This window comes from Chenopodium quinoa, unplaced genomic scaffold (assembly GCF_001683475.1).
Source record: "Chenopodium quinoa cultivar QQ74 unplaced genomic scaffold, ASM168347v1, whole genome shotgun sequence".
NCBI lineage: Eukaryota > Viridiplantae > Streptophyta > Magnoliopsida > Caryophyllales > Amaranthaceae > Chenopodium > Chenopodium quinoa.
Window position 1 is genome coordinate 4,876,422 of NW_018743574.1, and position 21,436 is coordinate 4,897,857.

General features: G+C 36.1%; 2 protein-coding genes and 1 non-coding gene across 3 annotated transcripts; 2 read left to right on the forward strand and 1 right to left on the reverse strand.

The window, feature by feature from the left end:
- Positions 1-9,630: 9,630 nt before the first annotated feature.
- TRNAM-CAU lies at positions 9,631-9,715 on the reverse strand. Its single transcript is given in 2 exon segments — positions 9,631-9,666; positions 9,678-9,715. It is a non-coding gene; the product is annotated as a tRNA-Met (tRNA).
- A 2,698-nt stretch (positions 9,716-12,413) lies between these two features.
- LOC110682569 (PE-PGRS family protein PE_PGRS16-like) lies at positions 12,414-13,304 on the forward strand. The gene has a single exon (XM_021858925.1). The coding sequence runs from the start codon at positions 12,414-12,416 to the stop codon at positions 13,302-13,304; it is 891 nt and encodes a 296-aa protein (XP_021714617.1).
- A 4,151-nt stretch (positions 13,305-17,455) lies between these two features.
- LOC110682229 (probable CCR4-associated factor 1 homolog 7) lies at positions 17,456-19,046 on the forward strand. The gene is made up of 3 exons (XM_021858502.1): positions 17,456-17,791; positions 17,902-18,113; positions 18,448-19,046. Exons 2-3 carry the CDS (start codon positions 18,072-18,074, stop codon positions 18,892-18,894), a joined length of 489 nt encoding a protein of 162 aa, XP_021714194.1. The 5' UTR covers positions 17,456-17,791; positions 17,902-18,071; the 3' UTR covers positions 18,895-19,046.
- The last annotated feature ends 2,390 nt before the right edge of the window (positions 19,047-21,436 follow it).

Consider the following 21,436-nt stretch of genomic DNA (forward strand, 5'->3'; position numbering starts at 1 on the left):
TAGAGAGAGAATGAGCAAATTTTTTTTTGCTCACTAGTGTGAGTACTCTTATAGGTACTATAAAGCAGAAAAACATTAATCATATTCATAAAGCATCTAATTCCAAGATCGCATGCATAACACACAAGACACAAAATTATACCTTTGAAACGTGAATTCCACGAAGCTAATTGACTGGAAAATCAGGGAGAGAATAGAGTCCCAAGCGTTGCTCCTCTATTTAGTCCACCAGATTCGAACGAGTCGTCCACCAATACTAGATTGGTCAAGTGAAAGAGGAAAACCGCGATCATCACCTTTAATGGACTAACCGACCATCACGAACCACCACCACCACGACTGGTGCCGAGGAAGAGAAAGCCGTACGTGAGAGCGAGGGAGTTTGAGAGGGGTTGGGCTCATATATACTAATTAGGGTTTGATCAAACTGATAATTGAATTACAATTATAAATAGACTAAGCAGTATGTGGTTCCTACAAGCGTGGGTACCTTGCATCGTACATCCGTTTCGCGAAAAGAACATATTATACACATGTAAAGAACATACCGTTGTAGTGAAAAGAACATATTATTAAAATGTAGAGAACATATATCTAAAGTAAAAAGAACATATTTATATCAAAAAAAAATGAAAAGAACATATGTTGTTAAGCCCCTATGCCACGTCAGTTTTGTACAGCTGGCTAGTTTGTTAGCTCTAACAGAAAGTTGTTAGAGTTTGTTATTATTACACTATATATTCTGTAATTGTAAGATTATTCTCTAGATTTTTCAATAATAAATTTCCTCTTATAATTTCTCTCATATTCTCTCTCTAGAATTTCATCTTCTTCTTCCGCTTATCATGGTATCAGAGCTTCAGAATTTGATGATTTATGAGATTTTCCTCTGTTTTCTTGCTTGATTTCTTCTCTGTTTCTTCTCGATTTCTTCTCTTCTTCTTTAGTTTTCCTCAAATTTTTCTGCAATTCATTTTTCAGTTTGATTTTCTGAAAATGGTTGCGAATTCTGAAGATGTTTCTAATTCGATTTCTAATTCTTCGAACTCTATGAATTTCAATGATCCTTATTATCTTAGTAATGGCGATCATCCTGGAATGCATCTTGGAAGTCATATTTTGACTGGATCGAATTTCTTGAATTGGAGTAGGACTGTGAAAATGGCGCTGATTGCTCGTAATAAGTTGCAATTTGTTGATGGAACTCTTCCAATGCCTGCTTCAGATTCTTCAGATTATCAGAAATGGATCCGAAACGATTATATGGTGATGTCGTGGATCTTAAATTCAATGGAGAAGGTATTGGCTGAATCTTTTATGTTTGTGAATTCGTCTCATCAACTTTGGCTTGAATTGAATGAGCGATTTGGACATACAACTGCACCAAGAATTTTTTATTTACATCGTAGTTTGACCTCGATTCAGCAAAATAATGCTTCGATTGCTGAGTATTTTGGCCAATTGAAGGCAATTTGGGATCAATTACAGATCCTTGAAGGTTTTCCTTATTGCACTTGTGGTGCTATGAAATCATGTAGTTGTGGAGTGTTCAAGAAGATTCTTGAGAATGATTAGCGTAATAAGCTAATGCAATTACTCTCAGGTTTGAATCGAGATTATGACCAAGTTAAGGTGAATCTCTTAGGATCAGATCCTTTACCACATGTTCATAAGGCCTATTATGCTTTGCAGCAAGTTGAACATCAAAATAGGTTGAATAATACTCGAGCAGATTCAATTGAGGTGAATGCTTTACATGCTGCTAAGGTTTTTCCTAAGCATGTGTTTCAGAATTATAAAAGAGATTTTAAGAAGCCTAAGCATGATCTTGTTTGTGAGCATTGCAAGAAGAGAGGGCATGTTGTTAATAGTTGCTTCGGATTACATGGTTTTCCAGATTCTTGGAATAAGGAGAAGCCTAAATATCCATCTAAGTTTGCTGGTAATGTGTATTCTGCTGAGAGTAGTGGTACTACTGCTAGAATTCTTGGTGCTGCTCCTCAAGGTTCTCTGGATAATTTTGGCAAGAATGTGGTTGGTTCATCTCAGCCAGATCCAGTTATGGTGTCAGCAATTTACAATCAGGTGCTCAAGATGTTTCAGCAGAATAATCCATAATGATAATCCTCTCAATGCCACTGTGAATTTTGCTGGTATAATTTCTGTCTCTAATGTGGATAATTTGATGCATATTTTTAGTAGAGATTGCTGGATTATTGATATTGGAGCATCGAATCATATGGCATCTAATTTGGCATTGTTTGCTTCTTTAAAACAGCTAAATAAATCAATTAGAGTGTCTTTGCCTGATGGAACTGTTAAATATGTTGAGTATTCTGAAACTGTTAAACTGAATTCTGAGGTTATTCTGGATAATGTGTTTTATATTCCAGATTTTAGACATAATTTGTTGTCTGTGGGAAAATTGCTTGATCATAATCAGCTTATTGCTGTTTTTGATCATAGTTCTTGTTCTTTTCAGGACCTAGCTTCTAACAGAGTTTTGGCTTCTGGTTCAAGGCATGCTGGTTTATACAAGTTTTCTAAGCAAGTAGATTGTAATAAATGTGTGTCTAATTCTAAGGGCACTACTCAGTCTGTAAATAATGCTATTACAGCTTCAAAACATGTTCCTAGTTTAGAAATTGTCCATGCTAGACTAGGTCATCCAGCTATTGGGTGTATGAAACATGTAACAGTTCCATCTTTTGGCAAATTGAATAACACTATTGATTTTAGTTGTGAAGCATGTGTGTTAGGGAAACACCATAAAATGCCTTTTCCTTTGTCTACTTCTCATGCTGCTGCTGTGTTTGATCTTATTCATATTGATCTCTGGGGCAAGTATAAAAGACCATCTCTCTCTGGTGCATTCTATTTTCTTACAATTGTTGATGACCATTCTAGGGTTACTTGGACTTTTCTTCTTAAGTTCAAAACACAAGTGTTTTATGTGGTTTCTCAGTTCTTGCAGTATGTTTTTACTCAGTTTAATGCCAAGGTTAAGGTTGTTAGAAGTGACAATGGTACTGAAATAATACAAGATGCTTGTGCTACTTTGTTTCTTGACAAAGGAATAATTCATCAAAAAAGTATTCTTGGTAATCCTCAGCAAAATGGGAGGGTAGAGAGGAAGCATAGACACCTTTTGGAGACTGCAAGAAAAATTAGATTGCATGCTGGTTTGCCTTACAAGTTTTGGGGTGATTGTTTGTTGTCTGCTACTTTTTTTATCAACATGGTTCCTACTTCTGTTTTGGGTTGGAAAACTCCATATGAGGTGTTATTTCATAAACAACCTGATTATTCTCAGCTCAAGGTTATTGGATGCTTGTGTTATCCTGCTGTTAAAACCTTGGATAAATTTGCTCCAAGATCTGTCAGATGTGTGTTCATTGGTTATCTTTTTGGTCAAAAGGGATATAAGTTGTATAACCTAGAAACTCATAAGGTTATGCTTAGCAGAGATGTTTTGTTTGTTGAACATGAGTTTCCTTTCAAAATTCAGTCTTCTGTTCTTCCTTCTACTTCTGTATCAGTTTCAAAGCCTTTAGTCAATCCTGCTTTGGATGAGTCTCAGGATTTGTTTGAGGTTTCTCAGTCAATTCCTGATGATTCTTTGCCTATTTCTTCTCCTTCTCATTCTTCTTTTCAAAATTCTTCTCCTCAATCTTCTTCTCATATTTCAGATTTTGTTCCTTCTACTTCAGAATCTGATCATTTTATTTCTGATCCGGCTACACACTCTAGTTCTTTATCTCCTCATCCTGAGATTCCTACTATTGTACCACCTGTGAGACATTCCTTTAGGCATAGCAAAACTCCTTCCAAATTTAAGGATTTTGTTTTGACCAAACTTCTTCATAAACAAGTTTCTCATCCTGATTATGATTTTTCAGCATCTTTTAATGTATATGCTGAACCATCTCTAGCTTCTCTTCATCCTGATTCTTTACATAGCTTGTATTTGGTTATGGCTGCATATGAACCATCTTCATATAAACAAGCTAAGGATCATTCTGAATGGATTGAGGCAATGGAAAAGGAAATCCAGGCTTTAGAAGCTAATAATACATGGGATTTGGTGGATCCTCCTGCAGGAAAGAGAGTTATAGGTTGCAAGTGGGTTTATAAAACCAAATTTAAACCTAATGGTGAGGTTGAAAGATGTAAAGCTAGGGTTGTTGCTCGGGGTGATAAGCAAATTGAAGGCAAGGACTACAAACACACTTTTAGTCCAGTTGCCAAATTAACTACAGTCAGAGTAGTTATTGCTTTGGCTGCTGTCAAAAATTGGGATATTCAGCAGTTGGACATTAATAATGCCTTCTTACATGGGTATATTGATGAAGAAGTTTATATGCAACCTCCTCCTGGTTATTTTAAGGCTTCTGCAGGTCAAGTTTGTAAGCTAAACAGGTCCATTTATGGACTTAAGCAAGCTTCTAGGTGTTGGAATAAAGAGTTGAGCAAGTTTTTGATTCAATGGGGTTTTACTCAATCCAAACAAGATTATTCTATGTTCATTTTACAGTCTGGTTCTTCCTTTACAGTTGTGGTTGCATATGTTGATGATTTGTTGGTGACTGGAAATGATGAGTCTGTTATTGCAGCATTGAAGACAGATTTGCATAATGCTTTTACTATCAAAGATCTAGGGGCTTTGAAATATTTTTTGGGTGTTGAAGTGACTAGATCAGACTCTGGTATTTTGTTGAATCAGAGAAAATATATCTTAGATCTTCTCAGAGATCAGAACATGGAAAATTGTACTCCTGCTACTTTTCCTATGCCTAAGGGATTGAAGTTAAGCAAGTATGATGGGGAATTAAATCCTGATCCTGAGGTTTTACAGAAGGTTAGTTGGGAAGTTGTTGTATTTGAATCTTTCAAGGCCTGATATTTCTTATTCAGTTCAGCAACTAAGTCAATTTTTGAGTGAGCCTAGAGCTCCACATTTGTCTGCAGTTGTTCATATCCTCATATATCTCAAGGGTTCTATCAATATGGGACTGTTTTATCCAGCAAATTCTGATATGAACTTGATTGCTTACAGTGATGTTGATTGGGGTACATGTACTGATACAGCTAGATCTTTAACTGGTTATTGTATTTTTCTAGGAAATTCTCTTATTTCCTGGAAAACAAAGAAGCAGAAAATGGTTGCTAAAAGTTCTACAGAAGCTGAGTACAGGAGCATGAGTCATACAGGTGATGAGGTTGTTTGGCTGGAAGGTTTGCTGTCAGAGCTTCATGTTTCTGTTCCTTTGCCAATTGTCCTGCATTGTGACAATGTTTCTGCTCAACATATTGCTGAAAACCCATGTTTTCATGAGAAAACTAAGCACATGAGGAGCAAAAATCATAAAATTGATGTTCATTACATCAGAGATTTGGTGCAGTCTGGATTTATAAGGTTACAACATGTGAAATCTGCTTTGCAGCTAGCAGATATTATGACCAAGTGTCACGGTCCGAGAGTTTGGACCCCGAAACGTGCGGCGCGCTCTAACCTTTTGGCGGCAAGAACGCTAGCCTTGAGCGGAAGAGGGGCTTGTGAGCACAAAGCAACACAAGCGGGCAATAGAATCTCAGGAGCACTCACGTCTATCTGGGCGACGGAGTGCGGGTGGTCGGGGCTTGTGACGGCCGATACCTCAAAGCGGGCACAAGCGGGTCCGAACCACGAGTCCTTAGCGCATCAAGTTGGGTTGGAGGGGAGCTAATATGCAAGTAAGACACAATATCTATAAAGGTCTAACAACAAACAAGCATAAAAGCCAGGCAACACTTGGTAGAAGGTTTTAAGATTTCATTAATCATTCGCCCTCTAAAGAGCTTTAAATGACATACAAGGAGATTCCCTAGTGAACACTGATCTGACAGTAACACAATAATGGGATCTCAAGCTAAGAAAACATAACCTAAACTCTAGGAAAGCACTTAAATGGAATCTAATACATCAAAAGGAGTTGGATTCTAACATCCTCCCCTACTTAAGCTGTCGACGACCTCGTCGACTTACAAAAGTTACAATCAAAATTAGAAAACCCTAAACTATCTCAAGTTTCGGATGCGCCGTTGGTGCGGCTATCTTCTGGAATCTTATCTGACTCTTGAGCTGGATCTTCTTTGTTGACGAGGAGCTTGTCTCTGGAGTCGCTCGGCTCGAACATCTTGTTGAGAGCTTCATCTCTAAATTTCCTCCTGGGAATGGAATCTGTTGAATTAAGGGGGACAACTGCTTCCACCATCATCTGTTGGGGAGCTGCTTCCTTGAGACTGTGGTGGAGAGCTTCAAGTTGTGGCTGGTGCCTCTTGGGTGACCATTTTCTTTGTAATCCCTTGCACGTGCCCTGCGTTGTTTGCTCAACCACTATTTTTCCTCCCTCTTGGGAGGTTCTTCTTTGGTGTCTCTTTGGTGTCTCTGGGCTCGTCGCTCTTTGCTTCGAACCTTGTGACTGATTCTGGTTTTGGCGGGTGTGTATCTGGGATGTTGCCAACTCCATGGGCTTCATCTCCCGCTTCTCTGGGTTTCTGGTGCGAGCTTGTTTCTTCGATGTTGCCTTCTTCTCAGGCTCCATCACTCGCATTGCCGAAAGATATCGGACTTCTGGTTCTTCTTGAGGTGCTATCATTCTCATAGCACTCAGGCGTCGTATGGAACCCATCCTATATGTGGGCTCCTCATCGCTGCTAGTCTCTTTTGTGGCCTCCTGAACGGACATGGATGGCAATCTCTTTTGGATCTTGTCAAGTTCTTCTTTATGCTCGCAATCCCACCATTTGTGTGGACCTCGACAAAGTATGCAGTTTATTGCCCTTGTGTTTGCCGAGGATGCGCCGGCTCTCGAGTTTCCTGAGTTGTGGGAGGGGGTAGATGTTTGTCTCTGGGCATCACCTCCTCCACTTCTTCTATGATATGTATTAATGGTGTTGGACGATACTCGTGAGCCGTTCTCTGTACCCTTTGGAGAGCTTGGAGACGGACTGTTAGAGCGTGTTGACGTCCCACTTGAATCCTTATCAGATTGACGACCCTTCCCGACTGAGTAGTCCATCAATCTCTCAGCAGCACACATAGCAGCAGCGAGGGTATCAATATTTTGCCTCAAAATCTCTCGCTGCGCCCATTCCTTTAACCCGTTGACAAAGTTGAACACTTGATCTTTCTCATTCATGTCTGTGATGTCCAACATTATCGCCGAGTATTCCTTAACATAGTTGCGAAGAGAACCCTTCTGGCGGCACTCTTGCAACTTCATCCGTGCAACAAACGCTGTGTTGACGGGGTAGAATTGTTCTTTGAGTTCCTCTTTGAACTCCGCCCATGTATCAATCTTGATCCTTCCTGCTTCGATGTCTGCGTGCTTGGTGCGCCACCACAGCTTAGCATCTTCGGACAAGTACATGATGGCAGTATCCACTTTCTGATCGTCACTTAGTTGACATATTCGGAAGTACTGCTCCATGTCGAAGAGGAAGTTATCAACTTCTTTCGCATCTCTAGCGCCACTGTAGTCGCGAGGTTTGGGCGGCTTTATCTTCGCCGCACTAACACCCAGTGCGTCTCTGCCCACAGCGCGCGTTAAGGTAGCACATTTCTCAAGTGCTTCGTCGGCTTTTCCTTGAACAAATTGCAATTGTTCGCGGAGGGCATCTCTGTCAGCCATCAATTTCACAATTTGCTCGGCTTGCTCGTGTACAATGACTTGGAGCTCGGCCCATTTGTCCGCCTTCTCCTCGAGCCAAGCGAGCCTTTCTTCTACGAATTCCATCTTCGTGTAGCCCTCCTTGGTGTCTACACGGGTTGCTTGCGACGAGGTTTGAGCCTCGGCTCTGATACCAACTGTCACGGTCCGGGAGTTTGGACCCCGAAACGTGCAGCGCGCTCTAACCTTTTGGCGGCAAGAACGCTAGCCTTGAGCGGAAGAGGGGCTTGTGAGCACAAAGCAACACAAGCGGGCAATAGAATCTCAGGAGCACTCACGTCTATCTGGGCGACGGAGTGCGGGTGGTCGGGGCTTGTGACGGCCGATACCTCAAAGCGGGCACAAGCGGGTCCGAACCACGAGTCCTTAGCGCATCAAGTTGGGTTGGAGGGGAGCTAATATGCAAGTAAGACACAATATCTATAAAGGTCTAACAACAAACAAGCATAAAAGCCAGGCAACACTTGGTAGAAGGTTTTAAGATTTCATTACTCATTCGCCCTCTAAAGAGCTTTAAATGACATACAAGGAGATTCCCTAGTGAACACTGATCTGACAGTAACACAATAATGGGATCTCAAGCTAAGAAAACATAACCTAAACTCTAGGAAAGCACTTAAATGGAATCTAATACATCAAAAGGAGTTGGATTCTAACACCAAGCCACTTGGGACTGATCAACATAGATTCCTGACTTCCAAGATTGATCTTGTGCAGAATTCTTCATCTCAAGCATGGACTGGCTCGAGTTTAGCCTGTCATTCTTGAGGGGGGGGGTGTTAAGCCCCTATGCCACGTCAGTTTTGTACAACTGGCTAGTTTGTTAGCTCTAACAGAAAGTTGTTAGAGTTTGTTATTATTACACTATATATTCTGTAATTGTAAGATTATTCTCTAGATTTTTCAATAATAAATTTCCTCTTATAATTTCTCTCATTATCTCTCTAGAATTTCATCTTCTTCTTCCGCTTATCATATGTTCATGTTCTTTAATTGTCAGTAAAATGTACTTTTATTTGTGATATAATGTTAATTGCTTATTGTGAAATGTTCTTTGAATTTTTTTTTTTAATTATAGTGAATATACATAAATAATGTTCATTACATAATATTTTCATGTTCTTTATTAATATTACAGATGTTCTTTAGATATTAAAAAAAAAATAAAAAAAAATAAAAAAATTGGATGTTATTTTCAAAACAGCTATATGCTCTTTACAAAACAATTTTATGCTCTTTAAAAAACTGCTACATGTTCTTTCCACGTTTTTTGTGTGTACCTTGCTAGGTACAGGCTGCTGTACCGTAAAATAGGTATATTTATAATCCTCCTATTACAATTAGACTAAGTCACGAAGCCCAAAACCCTCCTTATTCCTCCATATGGTCGGCAATCGGTCATACTAGGGGATGAGGGTCGTCATGGGTCTCGTTCTCTCGTGCTCGATCTAGGCCCTTTGTGTGACCTTATAGGATCTGTCTAATTGGGCTTTGGCCTATTTACTAGCCCAAAAATCGTTAGTACCTCTAGTTATGATATAACGATGACCCAAATATACGAACTTAATTATCTCCATAATTTGATCCCTTTATACGTAGTATATATATATATCTAGTAATGCACATGACGAATACATAAATCCTTCAATAATGACAGCTATATCAATAGTAACTCTTGATATGATAATTGAGTGTTTGGTAAATGGTAAAAGAAGCTATAGAAGCTCTAAGTACAATAGAAGTCATACACATATTTTAAGAATTAATGACACAAACACTATGATCACTCGTGCTATCCATTGTTAATTTTTGTTGCTAAATTGGATGATTGAGGCATATATATATGCAAACTTAACAATTGAAAGTTTAAAACTACTAGTAATTGGTGTTACACTGGTAAATTCCTTGTTTAAAAAATTGGGGTGAGAGAGGCTCGAACTCTCGACCTCAGGATTACTCAGAAGCTATGAGACCTACGCGCTAGCCAACTGCGCCATCACCCCAATTGTTGTTTTTTTATTGGAGTATTTGTACACATTTAATGTCGATTAAAAATAATTACTCTGTAAAAAAAATAATTACCATATAAATATCAATAATTAAAATAAACAGTTTTTATATGCACATTTCATACATTTATTACATAACAAACTGTAAAATATATAATAACAATATATACTCTGTATTGATAATTAGAGAAGATAGGTAAAAATTATTAAAATTTGTGAATAATGTCAAAATTCAAAACTTGTCAATTAGATAAAATTCATTCATATATAATAGACACCCAGTAGGCCAGTACACCAATATCTTTGGCAGCTTCAACAACACCACTCAACAAGTCAACAATGCACATTCTCATTTATAGATGCATGAGAGATATTAGCACGTGTTTTTTCTTATATATACCGTGCATTAGCACAGACACATTCTTAATGTCTCTCATGTATCTATAAACTGATGATGAATATTCTCTTGAACCATTATAATGTGCTATATATCATCAATAATTTTATTTTTTTTTTGACAAGATCAATATACTTTTTGACAAACATAGATCTTAAAATTCAGCCAATTTTTACCCACCCCAATATATATAGTACAATTTTTTTTTTTTTTGACGAAACAATGTATTGAAATTGAGCTCAAATTTAAACAATAATCAAGTAGGAACAAAATATTCGTAAAAAAAAAAAAACTAGGAACAAAGTAATAATACTTGTAAACAAAGTAACAATTACAGCATACATATAGGAATTGGACCATATCATAAGCGTAATTAAGATCTAAAAGACTACTTCACTTCATTCCATTAAATTATTGTTTAATTTAAAGCAAGGACTAGTACAACTTACTAACTAGGAAGTAACAACAGTATAGTGCATATTACCACCCTAATTGATACGATCATCGAGATTACTTTGACATACTAAGGATTAGAAATGGAAGTACCTAAATTAAAGTCGTTCTCAAGAGCTTAATTATGTTGCTAACAAACATAGTACGGATTGCATCATAATTTTGGACATGCAACTAACGAACAAGCGGTAATGGATGAAGTTATGTTCAACTTAAGGGCACTTGACTGTAACACCGTGGTAGACGATGTCGTTCCAGGAGGGGCAAGTGACTGTAGGACTTGGAACACATTTAGAATTGGCTATACAACATTGACTGCATATCCTCACACACATCCTTGTCCTTCCGGCGTAAGCGGGGGAGGCTTCACACCTCTTCATGCACTCCGTCGGGCAAAACCCTAACATATTCCACACATACATAAGTAACATAACCGAATTACCTTATGTTAGTCGAATACACTAACAATAATGAAAATTCTAATGTAGTCTTATGACTTTTGAGTTTTGACTACCATAATTTTTTTTTAAAAATGAATGGCTGAGATTGTTTGGATTTTTTATTTATTTTTAATTATTTTTAATTTTAAATTTTTTTTTAATCATTTTATATATTTTTTTATTTCCAAAATATTAATTTTTGAAGATAAAAATATATTTATATGTAGCCCTAAGGGCTATATATAAGTATTAAATACACTCTTGAAAATTGTATAAAATTAGGAATTCCTGACAAAAACACGCGTAAATCAGTGTAATCAGTGTAAATCAGTGAAACTTTTTACGATTTTCAAGTGTAAATTTAATGCTTATATGTAGCCCTAAGGACTATGTATAGCATTTTCCAACAAATAATTAAGGGATCTCAACCGTCCATTTTTAAAAAAATCGGGGTAGTGAAAAGTTTTAAGACTACATTAGAATCATTGCTAACAATAAAGTTGCCAATTAAAGAGTTTTTAACTAACTTACACTACAAGAATATTTCCGTCCTTTTTACATAGCAATTATTATAACTTTTATATGGCCTGGTATTGATTGCATTTACTATCAAAAAAATTTCCCAACAATGGCTATTAATTCGATACAAAGATTCACAGTTACCATAGCATTTGGTAGTGTTTTTGTATTTGCTGGTTATGGTTTGCCCTCAATAATCGATACAAACAAAAAAAAAACTACATCCAGTTGTGATGATTATTGTTGAGTTTATAGTCACTATAAATATTGAATCCAGCAACTTCCAAATAAGTTGCATTTAATAGTGGGCATATAAGTTTAAGTAAAACTATAACATGCAATGCAAACTCAATCAAATTCTAACATGAGATGTTTTAGTGCTAAACAATGTCATATTTTATGTTCACTTTTCCTAATAAAATTTCAAAATGTATATTATAAAACAGAAAAGTTTTTTATTTTTATTTTTTATTTTTATCAACCTTTGGATTTTTTTTTTTTGAAAGAATCAATTTTTGAATTTAATATGGCACTAAACGATATACGAAGTAACATTTTAAATGTGTACAAAAATGATAAATGTATTTAATTATGTTTTAAAACCAAATTTATATGGATTTAGTTAATATGGTGATTTTAAAAATGATACTAGCTAGCTATTTCTATATTATTTTACAAATATAAGTTGCACATACATTGTAGAGAATGTATAATCACCACAATACAACATAATTACTATGAAAAGACTTTAATTTTTTGTTGTGGAAACATACCGTGATTGTAAGGTTCAGAAGGAATTTCCGGGGTAGGTGGGCAAGTTGAAGGAGGAGGAAAGGGAGATTGTGGTGGATAAGTTGGGGGAGTAGCGATTGTTGGGGGAGTGATGGGAATTTGTGGTGGTGGGGATACGATAGTTGGGGGAATAACGGGAGTTGGAGGAGTTGTGGTGGTTGGGGGAGTGACAGGAATTTGTGGTGGGGGGCATGTGATAGTTGGGGGAATAGCAGGAGTTGTGGTGGTTGGGGGAGTGACGGGAATTTGTGGTGGGAGGCATGCGATAGTTGGGGGAATAGCGGGAGTTGGAGGAATTGTGGTGGTTGGGGGAGTGACGGGAATTTGTGGCAGGGGGCTTGTGATAGTTGGGGGAATAATGGGAGTTGTGGTGGCTGGGGGAGTGACCGGAGTTGAGCAAGGAGAAGTGGGCATTGGGGGATTGGCAATGGCCGGAGGAGTTGCGGTGGTTGGAGGAGTTGCGGTAGTTGGCGGAATGGATGGAGTTGAGATAGGAGGGATAGACATTGGAGGGGGAGTGGTAATTATGGTTGGGGTAACGGATGGAGTTGGTGTGGGCATTGAGGGAGTGGTAGTGGTTGGGGGAGTGGCAGGACTCGAGCAGGGAGTTGCAGTGGTTGGGGATGTTGTAGGAGGAGTAGTTGGAGTCAAAATTGGGGGAGTGGCAGTGGATGGAGCGATAGCTGTGGTCGGGGGAGTGCCAGTAGGTGGGGGGGTGGTTGAAGGTATTGGTGGGGTACAAGTGGAAACTGGTGGGGTTGTAGGAGGTGGAAGGCCAAATGGTGGAGTTGGTGGAAGAATGACGGTTAGTGGAGTTGGTGGGAGAGTAGTGATTGGTGGAGTAACGGGAGTTAGGGGAGTGGTTGGAGCTATTGGTGGAGTGCATGTGGACCCTGGTGAAGTTGCGGGAGGTCGTGGGAGATTTGTAGTTGGTGGAGTGACGGGAGTTAAGGGAGAGGTCGGAGCCATTGGTGGGGGGTAGACGACTGAGAAAGTGTTACCACCGTCTGGCGGAGGATAATTAGCGTACACCTGCTACATGCAAAAAATTGTAAATTTTAGTTAGAAAAAAATGTATGAACTAATTCAATGAAGCTAAGAAAATTATGACGCTACACTTATGTTATTTAAGCACGAGAAGAAAAATTAACTTGTGTAATCTAAACATAGATACTAATGCACTTTGTTTTAAGTGAACAATATTACTTTTTGAATTTAGCAACATTTTTTTTTTGTGTTCCATTCGCGCCGGTTTACCCTTTGGGCTAATTCAGATTCGGAGATCAGTTGTGGGTGTTTGAGTTCCAGTCCCCTTCCAATTGTTGTTGCGAGGGATCGAACACTGGTCATCCCCACCAAGTGTAGTCTCAATCACCACTACACCAACATCCAATTGGCAACGACATTATATATGTGTCACTTGAGTACAAATATATGTTTTGCTCTACTATAACCACATATGCACAATTAATTGGATTTCCCTATTTTTTTTATCACTTTCATTACGTAATATGTAATAAGTATGATGTATTATTATACTGTATATAATATATGCCTTAGGATATGGTTTATATACAGTATATGTCTAGACTACAAAGAAAGATATGATGGATGTATCAAAAAGATTGTAGTGTGTATGGGTTTTATTTTTTTTTTTATTTTTTTTTTTATATTATGAGTGCTAAAAGTAAAAGTTTATACTTTTTTAAGGTAAGAAGAACAAATATAAAGAAGCCTTCACCATGAGAGGGATAAATAAAGTGTTCATGTATTGATCGTTTTATAGAAAACAATACCTTGGTGGATACGAGAAGGAAGCATATGAACAAAGAGGAAGTTTTCAAAGCCATTGTAATTGGCAATTCAAATGGCTAAGAAAAACTAATTAGAATGAAGGAAGAAGCTAGCTAGGTAAAGGCAAAGGGTTTGGAATTGAGATATGTAAGAGTGTAGAGGAGTGAGCAATTTATAGTGATCGAGTGAACATTATTATTGAATAAGTCAATCAATATTTCACATACAGTAGTCGTTATGCATAAATAATGAAGGGAACCAAGTCTTAAGTTCTCAACATATACGTACTTAATAAAATATGATTGATTGCATATCATCCAAGTAAAGAAGCTCAGATCAAGTCAACCCTTCCTTGGCTTCAACAATAATATTATGGGAATAAATTCTCCCATGCATGCATGCATCGTCCGTTACTACCTGATTTGATTAATTACTTTTCCTCCGTTTTTTTAATTGTCACCGTTTGACTTTTACACTATTCACACAACACGCTTTGACTCGCTTTTGTGATTTAAAGATACGATAAAACATAGTCTTGTGAGATCTTAGCTTGTTTGAATCATTTCAATGTACTTCCTCCATTTTTTTTAGTTGATACCGTTTGACTTTTACACTATTCACACAATACACTTTGACTTGCTTTTGTGGTTTATAGATACGATAAAACATATTTATTTGGGAACTTTTTGAATAGCAAAAATATTTCATTAATTAAAAGTCATACGACTCTACAATATAGATTCGACGTTAACAAATACATTGAATCAAATAAAATTTTCCTTCATAAAAACTACGATCGTCGAGTAGATTTTGCACTGTGGAACATTTTCCGCTTATATCGCTGGAAAATACAGTTTTGTTTAAATCGTTTCGATGTATATTTTATTAATATCCACTTTTTATAATTTTACAATATTGATAATTAGAGATATTAATCGTTAAAAACATGTGTTGGCAAAAGTGATAATAGAAATATGTCAGCTAAAAAAAAGAGGAAGTATATTTTATTAATATCCATTTTTTTTTATAATTTCACAATGCTGATAATTAGATATATTAATCGTTAAAAATGAGCAAATACAAGTTTATCTGCCAGATAAACGAGTTTTTGTTAATCTGATGACAGTTTTGTAAATATATTGAAAAAGCATGGTCATTTATTCAGTACATTTGGTGAGTTGTCCAATTACTGTTTGCAACTTGCTTTTACTATTTGGTGAGGAAATTACACATGTACCCCTCAACTAATACATGAAAAGATGCAGATACCCCTCCACTGATACTTAAAAAGACAATTATACCCCTAGATAAACAAATTTTAGTTAGATGGGGAATTAACTGGGTATAGCTCGTTAAAAATATGTGTTGGCAAACTTGATAATAGATTTGTTTCAACTAAAATAAATTAAGTATTTTCATCCTGGCCTTGAGCTCAATCAAGGAGAAACAATATTAGGTTATTTAGGTTTACATTTGAGCGTATACTTTTATTTTTTAATGAGATTGATCTGAACATGTGTTTCTACAAGAGTAGGCGTCGAAAAATTTGTAGTAAAATTAGAATTCACTTTTATAAGTCTTTACTCAAATTAAAGTAGGGTGTGACTAAAAATGTTATCCATAACAATGATCCGGTGTAATAAACTCGATGAATCTAGACTTTTAATTTACAGATATGCACCGTTTTTATTAACAAAATTTACTTCATTGATCAACAAGTTTTCTCGTTACACGAAAAAAATATATAAAACAAAATATCAAATTTTGGAGCTCTTTCAATCAAATGCCCTATCCTGTCACTCACCTTGTACATACTTATAAATCATAACCGCCTATGATATTAAATAGAATTAATTATAAAACATACTACCTCCGGTCCAAATTACTCGCAACTTTGGGGTATTATTTGTGAGATATAAAATATTCTAAAGTTGCGAGTAATTTGGACCGAAGGTAGTAGTATTATCTCCATTTTATATTATTTACAACAATTGAACATAAAATATACTGTGAGTATAAATGTCTAATCTTTGCAAAATAATATGAAACAGAGTTAGTAAAATAAAAACCAACTTTGCAACCCCCTATGCAGTTTTATTCACATTGCTATGACTCACATGAATCATGATATTTTTATTTTCCAAAGAAATTGCGCAAGCTAAGGAGACTTTAATTTTATTGCAAAAATTCAAAACATGTACTCCGTAGCTTTACTTTCGAAAGGTCCATGTCACTATACGCATGCATGATTTCATAGTTATTATTCACTTGAACTTCGCTTAATTCAACATTTGTCAAAACATTTAACATAATAATAATGCAACAACTAACCTTTTGTCCAAAATTTAAACCTTTTTTTATACACATGCAGGCACATGTTCATGAGTCACGAAGAAACCTGAAGAGCATATAGTCGATATAGATAGAGTACCGGTTCAGCAACAATTGCAAGAGAGACTGATTAAGAAGGTGCCCTCAATTGAATTATGTATTTATGTGGAAAGAGTAACATCCACTACTTTTGTTAAATTGTGACTCGAAATCTAGTAGGGCTGACTTTGAACGCAGATATCTCTCAAACTACAACTAATTTTGAGGTGATTCAAATTGGAGGTGATAGCTTGGTTCAAGAACTTTCCAACGATAAGTCATATGCCCAATCCGATAAGAAACGAGAAAGTTATGACCGTTTTAGCAAAACCTGACGAAGCTGGAAATTTGCAACGAGGCTGCGAGCTATAGCTCTATGCGAGTGAGCTATATCTCAGCCCTATGAGGACTTGTGGCAGGCATGAGCTAGCTGCCGAGCTATAGCTCAGTAGTTAGGTTATTCTAAGATAATTTATGAAATATTTCCAAAAATTATATCTTTTCTATGACGGCTATTTCAGTATACTTGGAGAACAATCTTAGGGTTTTATTAGGGTTTCCTTGTGTTATAAAAGGACCCTTTAGTTGATCAATTAGTTCATACCTTATTGAGTCATTAGATTTAGGACTCCTTGTATTATTCTCTTGTTTCTTTCTCCATTACAGTGAAGAAGCTCTCGAATCCCCCACCCGTGGATGTATATCTATTGTGACCGAACCAAGTAAATCTTCTTTGTTTATCTTCTTTATTATTTTTCTCGTTCTTAATTTCATTGACTTTTCCGCATTAATCAAACACAATTACACCCTTTTTCCTAACAACTTTGTTAAAATAATATTCATTAAGAAAAAAAAAATGAAACAGTACACTAGCATCCGCACAAAGTTTTAAGAGGAATATATGGAGTATAGGCATGATGGTTTTAAATCCAAATACTCCGTATATCCAAATGCATAATCCTTAGCTCTTATAAAAGTCCCGAAGCACCTTACTGTAGCACAAGTTTTGCTTCAAATTTACTGTTCCTTAGGAACAGAGGAATACCGCCTTTGCCCTTTGTCTCCCTTACTGGAGCACCAAAATTTCAGGGGTAGGATTGGCTTTTCAGTTTCCTTCGTTGCTTGGTGTCCATGTGTTTGCTCTCTCTTCTTTCACTTTTCTCTCTCCTCAATTGAAGAGTTCTTCTTCAACTGCTCTAGACTTTCTTCAATCGAATCAGAGCAAAGCAAAGCAAGCTAGCAATCAATCATGCCTTCCACTAATTTGCTTCTCGAAGTACCAATTCGTATGGCTTCAATTCTTTTGTAAGTTTTTCTTCAATGTAAAATATCAAATTAATTGAATTGTCGGATATTCATTTGTTCACCCGAATCTCTTTTCCATTATCAATCTAAAATATCAAATTATGTTGCAGCTTTGTTAATTAGATCTTTCGAGGCTCGAAACTCAAAATTTGTATGTGACCAACTGTTCTGCGAAAGATGTCGGTTTTCCGTCGAAACAGACGATGCCGGTATTTGAGACACCCGATGCTTTGATTAACCAGTGACCGTCGCCTTTCGAATTCGGAAGTTGTTGCCGGAGATGAGTTGGAATCCGCTAATGTTTCCGGCGAAGAATAGGATGGTTGGGTTTTCGATGGTGTTCTAACCCTTATCTTTAATTTACCTTGTTATGAGCATGGATATGGGTGAAATTTTCTGTATTTTTTGCAATTAAATTGATTGTTTTGTTTTATTTTAGTTTAATTAATTGGAATTTGGCATAATTTGATTTCATGATTATTGTTGTTATATTGTCATTAGTTTCTTTAATCAAGCTGTCAAGGGTCAACTCAGGGATTAATCTCTCTAAATTGATTAGTTATAATTTAGTCGTCGGTGTTAGTGATTGGGAAATATTTGTATTAGCTTCCATATCCCTGCTTATTATTTCTTGGGGCTTGCATTATTTTTAACAGGGAAGGAATGAGAAGATAGAGCTTATTATTGATGCCAAGAGGTTTGGTGAACTTTTGATGTCTTCTGGTGTTGTTTTGAACTATAATGTTCATTGGGTCACTTTCCATAGTGGTTATGATTTTGGTTACTTGCTTAAGCTCCTCACTTGTCGCAACCTCCCTGACACCCAGCAGGAGTTCTTTGAGATGATCAAGACCTATTTCCCTACCGTTTATGATATTAAGCACCTCATGAAGTTTTGTAACAGCTTACACGGTGGCTTGAACAAGCTCGCCGAGTTGTTGGAGGTCGAAAGGGTTGGTGTGTGTCACCAGGCAGGTTCTGATAGTTTGCTTACATCTTGTACATTCAGGAAGTTGAAGGACAATTTCTTCAGTGGATCCATGGAGAAATATGCTGGTATTTTGTATGGACTAGGTTTTGATAATGGTCAAAGTGTTCACTGATCAGGAGAACTATCAAACTTAATGTTCAATTTCCATGTACCCATTTTGTGTGCACTTGGTAAAATCAGTTTTATAATCAATTTTTGATTTATAGATGTTGAGCTCCGACATTGCAAGGTATCTTATCACTGCCCTGAAAAGCTTTGAGGAAAGGAAATGATATTGGTTCAAATCTCTTACTCATGCACTAAACTTTAGCACCAATTCTAACTAAGTCTGCTAATGAAGCATGTTCTTCACAGCACTATGAAAACTAATAAAAAATGAACTGAAGAAGATTGAATAAGTCCTGAAGCAAAGTAACAGATAAAGATATTAGTCTAAGTCCTGGCACCAATTCTAACTAAGTCTGCTAATGGAGCATGTTCTTCCTCTTTTTCTCCCTCTCTTCTTCCTTCGTCTTTTGCTCTCTCCTCCTACTGTATCCTTTTTCATGTCATTGAAAAGATATTATATGGTCATGGTTATTAAGATATTTTTTCAATGATATGACATAAATATATATTAGTAAAAAGAGAATATCTTAATAACCACATTAGATAAATGAGAGGAGCTATAGAAAAAAGGAGTGACGAAGAGTGAGGACGAACTGAATTATCAAGATCACAATAGAAGAGTTAAAAGGAGAGAAGAATAGGAGCAAGAGGAGGTAAGAGAGGAGCTGATGATGAGGGAACAAAAGGGTTAGAGGGAGAGAGGGAAAATGTGACGGTAACAATGCGAGAGAAAGAAGGGAAAGAGAGAAGGAGCATTGTCAATCCGAAATGTCACTAGCAAGTAGCAACAGCAAGCTCCATTTTCTTTTTTTTTTTTTTTTTTTAGTTCATTTGGTTGCTTATTTTTCAGAAATTATATGATTTTTTTATGTTAGTATTCTGATTTTTCCTTTTTAAAAGTATAATGTATACCTGTTTTCACTATCTCCTTTTTATTTTCTTTTTCATTTAGTATTCTGATTTTTTATTTAGTTCCTTACTATCCTTTTTAATTGCTTTGATTTCTATGAATTTCCATTGTATGTAATTTATGTTCTCAGTTAAATTTATTGGTCTTAATTTACAAGATTGATTTAATTTTTCTGTTTTTCTAATTTTTTTGTGTTTATTCTGTTTTCTTTGTTTTGGTATTTATGAATTTGCATTGCTTGTGATTTATATTCTCAATTTATTAATTATTGATAATTTTTTGGATTGATTTTATGTTTATTCCTTTTGCTATTAGAATGAAACTCATATGTTGACTTAAACCAGTGTCCTATTATCGACAACAGTTTAATTGCTTTTGCTGGAAATTGTCCGAATTTGAAGTCTTATTAGTTGAAATGTGCCCTGAAATAGGTTTGACAGCATGCAAGCAATTACTCAGGGCTTCCCCAAACTAAAATCAATATAATGATTCTAATTTCTGACTAAGATTCATTATCTTATGTTGTGCAGCAAGTTGAACATAGTAATGTTAGCAAAATGGGGAAGAAAGGAAACTGGTTTTCAGCATGTAAGAGGGTCGTTGCTCATAGCTATAAGGAGAATGTAGCTAATGTAAGTGAATTCTTTCAGATTCGTTATTCATTTTTTTTTCTAGACTCGAAACTTTTTAGTTCAGGCAATCTCTACATTTTATTGTAGAAATAAGGGATTAAATATTTACTCATATCAGATATAATAAAATTATCAAAGCCTAATTGCAACGTCTGGCTTGATACTTGTTCATTGGCTATGTTAAACTGATAGGGAATAGAGAAGAAAAATATAGAAAGGGATCAGAAATCTAAAATTCGAGATGGCCATTCGTTCTTGCCTTTTGTCAAAGACCCAAGTAGCATTGAGAATACTTAGGTGGTTCAAAGGGTGCACCAAGTTACAAAACGTGAGCAACCAAAGGCAGAACCTCCGACTCCACCAGAGCAACCAAAGGGAGAAGAACATTTCTGATGTTATTGCTTTGCTGATGTCATTTTACAATATTTTGTACTTTCTTTCTTTCTTTGCTGATATGATGGTAAAAGGAATTAGAAGCATCAAGTTTATTAAAACCAAACATATTTTTTGTTTATAGGTATTAATAATTATTGGGTATGAAAGTTTGCCTCTGATTTGGATGTATCATTCAACTTTACGTGTCTAGAACAATATTGTAGAAATGTTAAAATTGGGTATTGAAGTAATTTTCTATGCAGTTGTTTTGTTTTATTTTATTTTTTTATTTATTTTTGGCTTTCCCTACATTTCCATTACAAAAATTGCTGCATTTTCATTTACCATGCCTACAATTATAAAGTGCCAGTTACCACAAAAAAAAAAAAAAAAAAAAAAAAAAAAAAAAAAAAAAAACTCACAATTAATTAACTACACTTATAAACAAATCGTTACACATTAAAAATTTAGTGATACCTTGGTACCACGTGCAACGCACGTTTTCATCAATCATGAGAAAGTAAACTACTTAGAAGCACCTTTAAAATTAAAATTCAAAATTATGGTAGAATCAAGTTAGTTTCATGAATACGTGTTTTTATTTTAATTTTACACAACCTTAGTAGTAT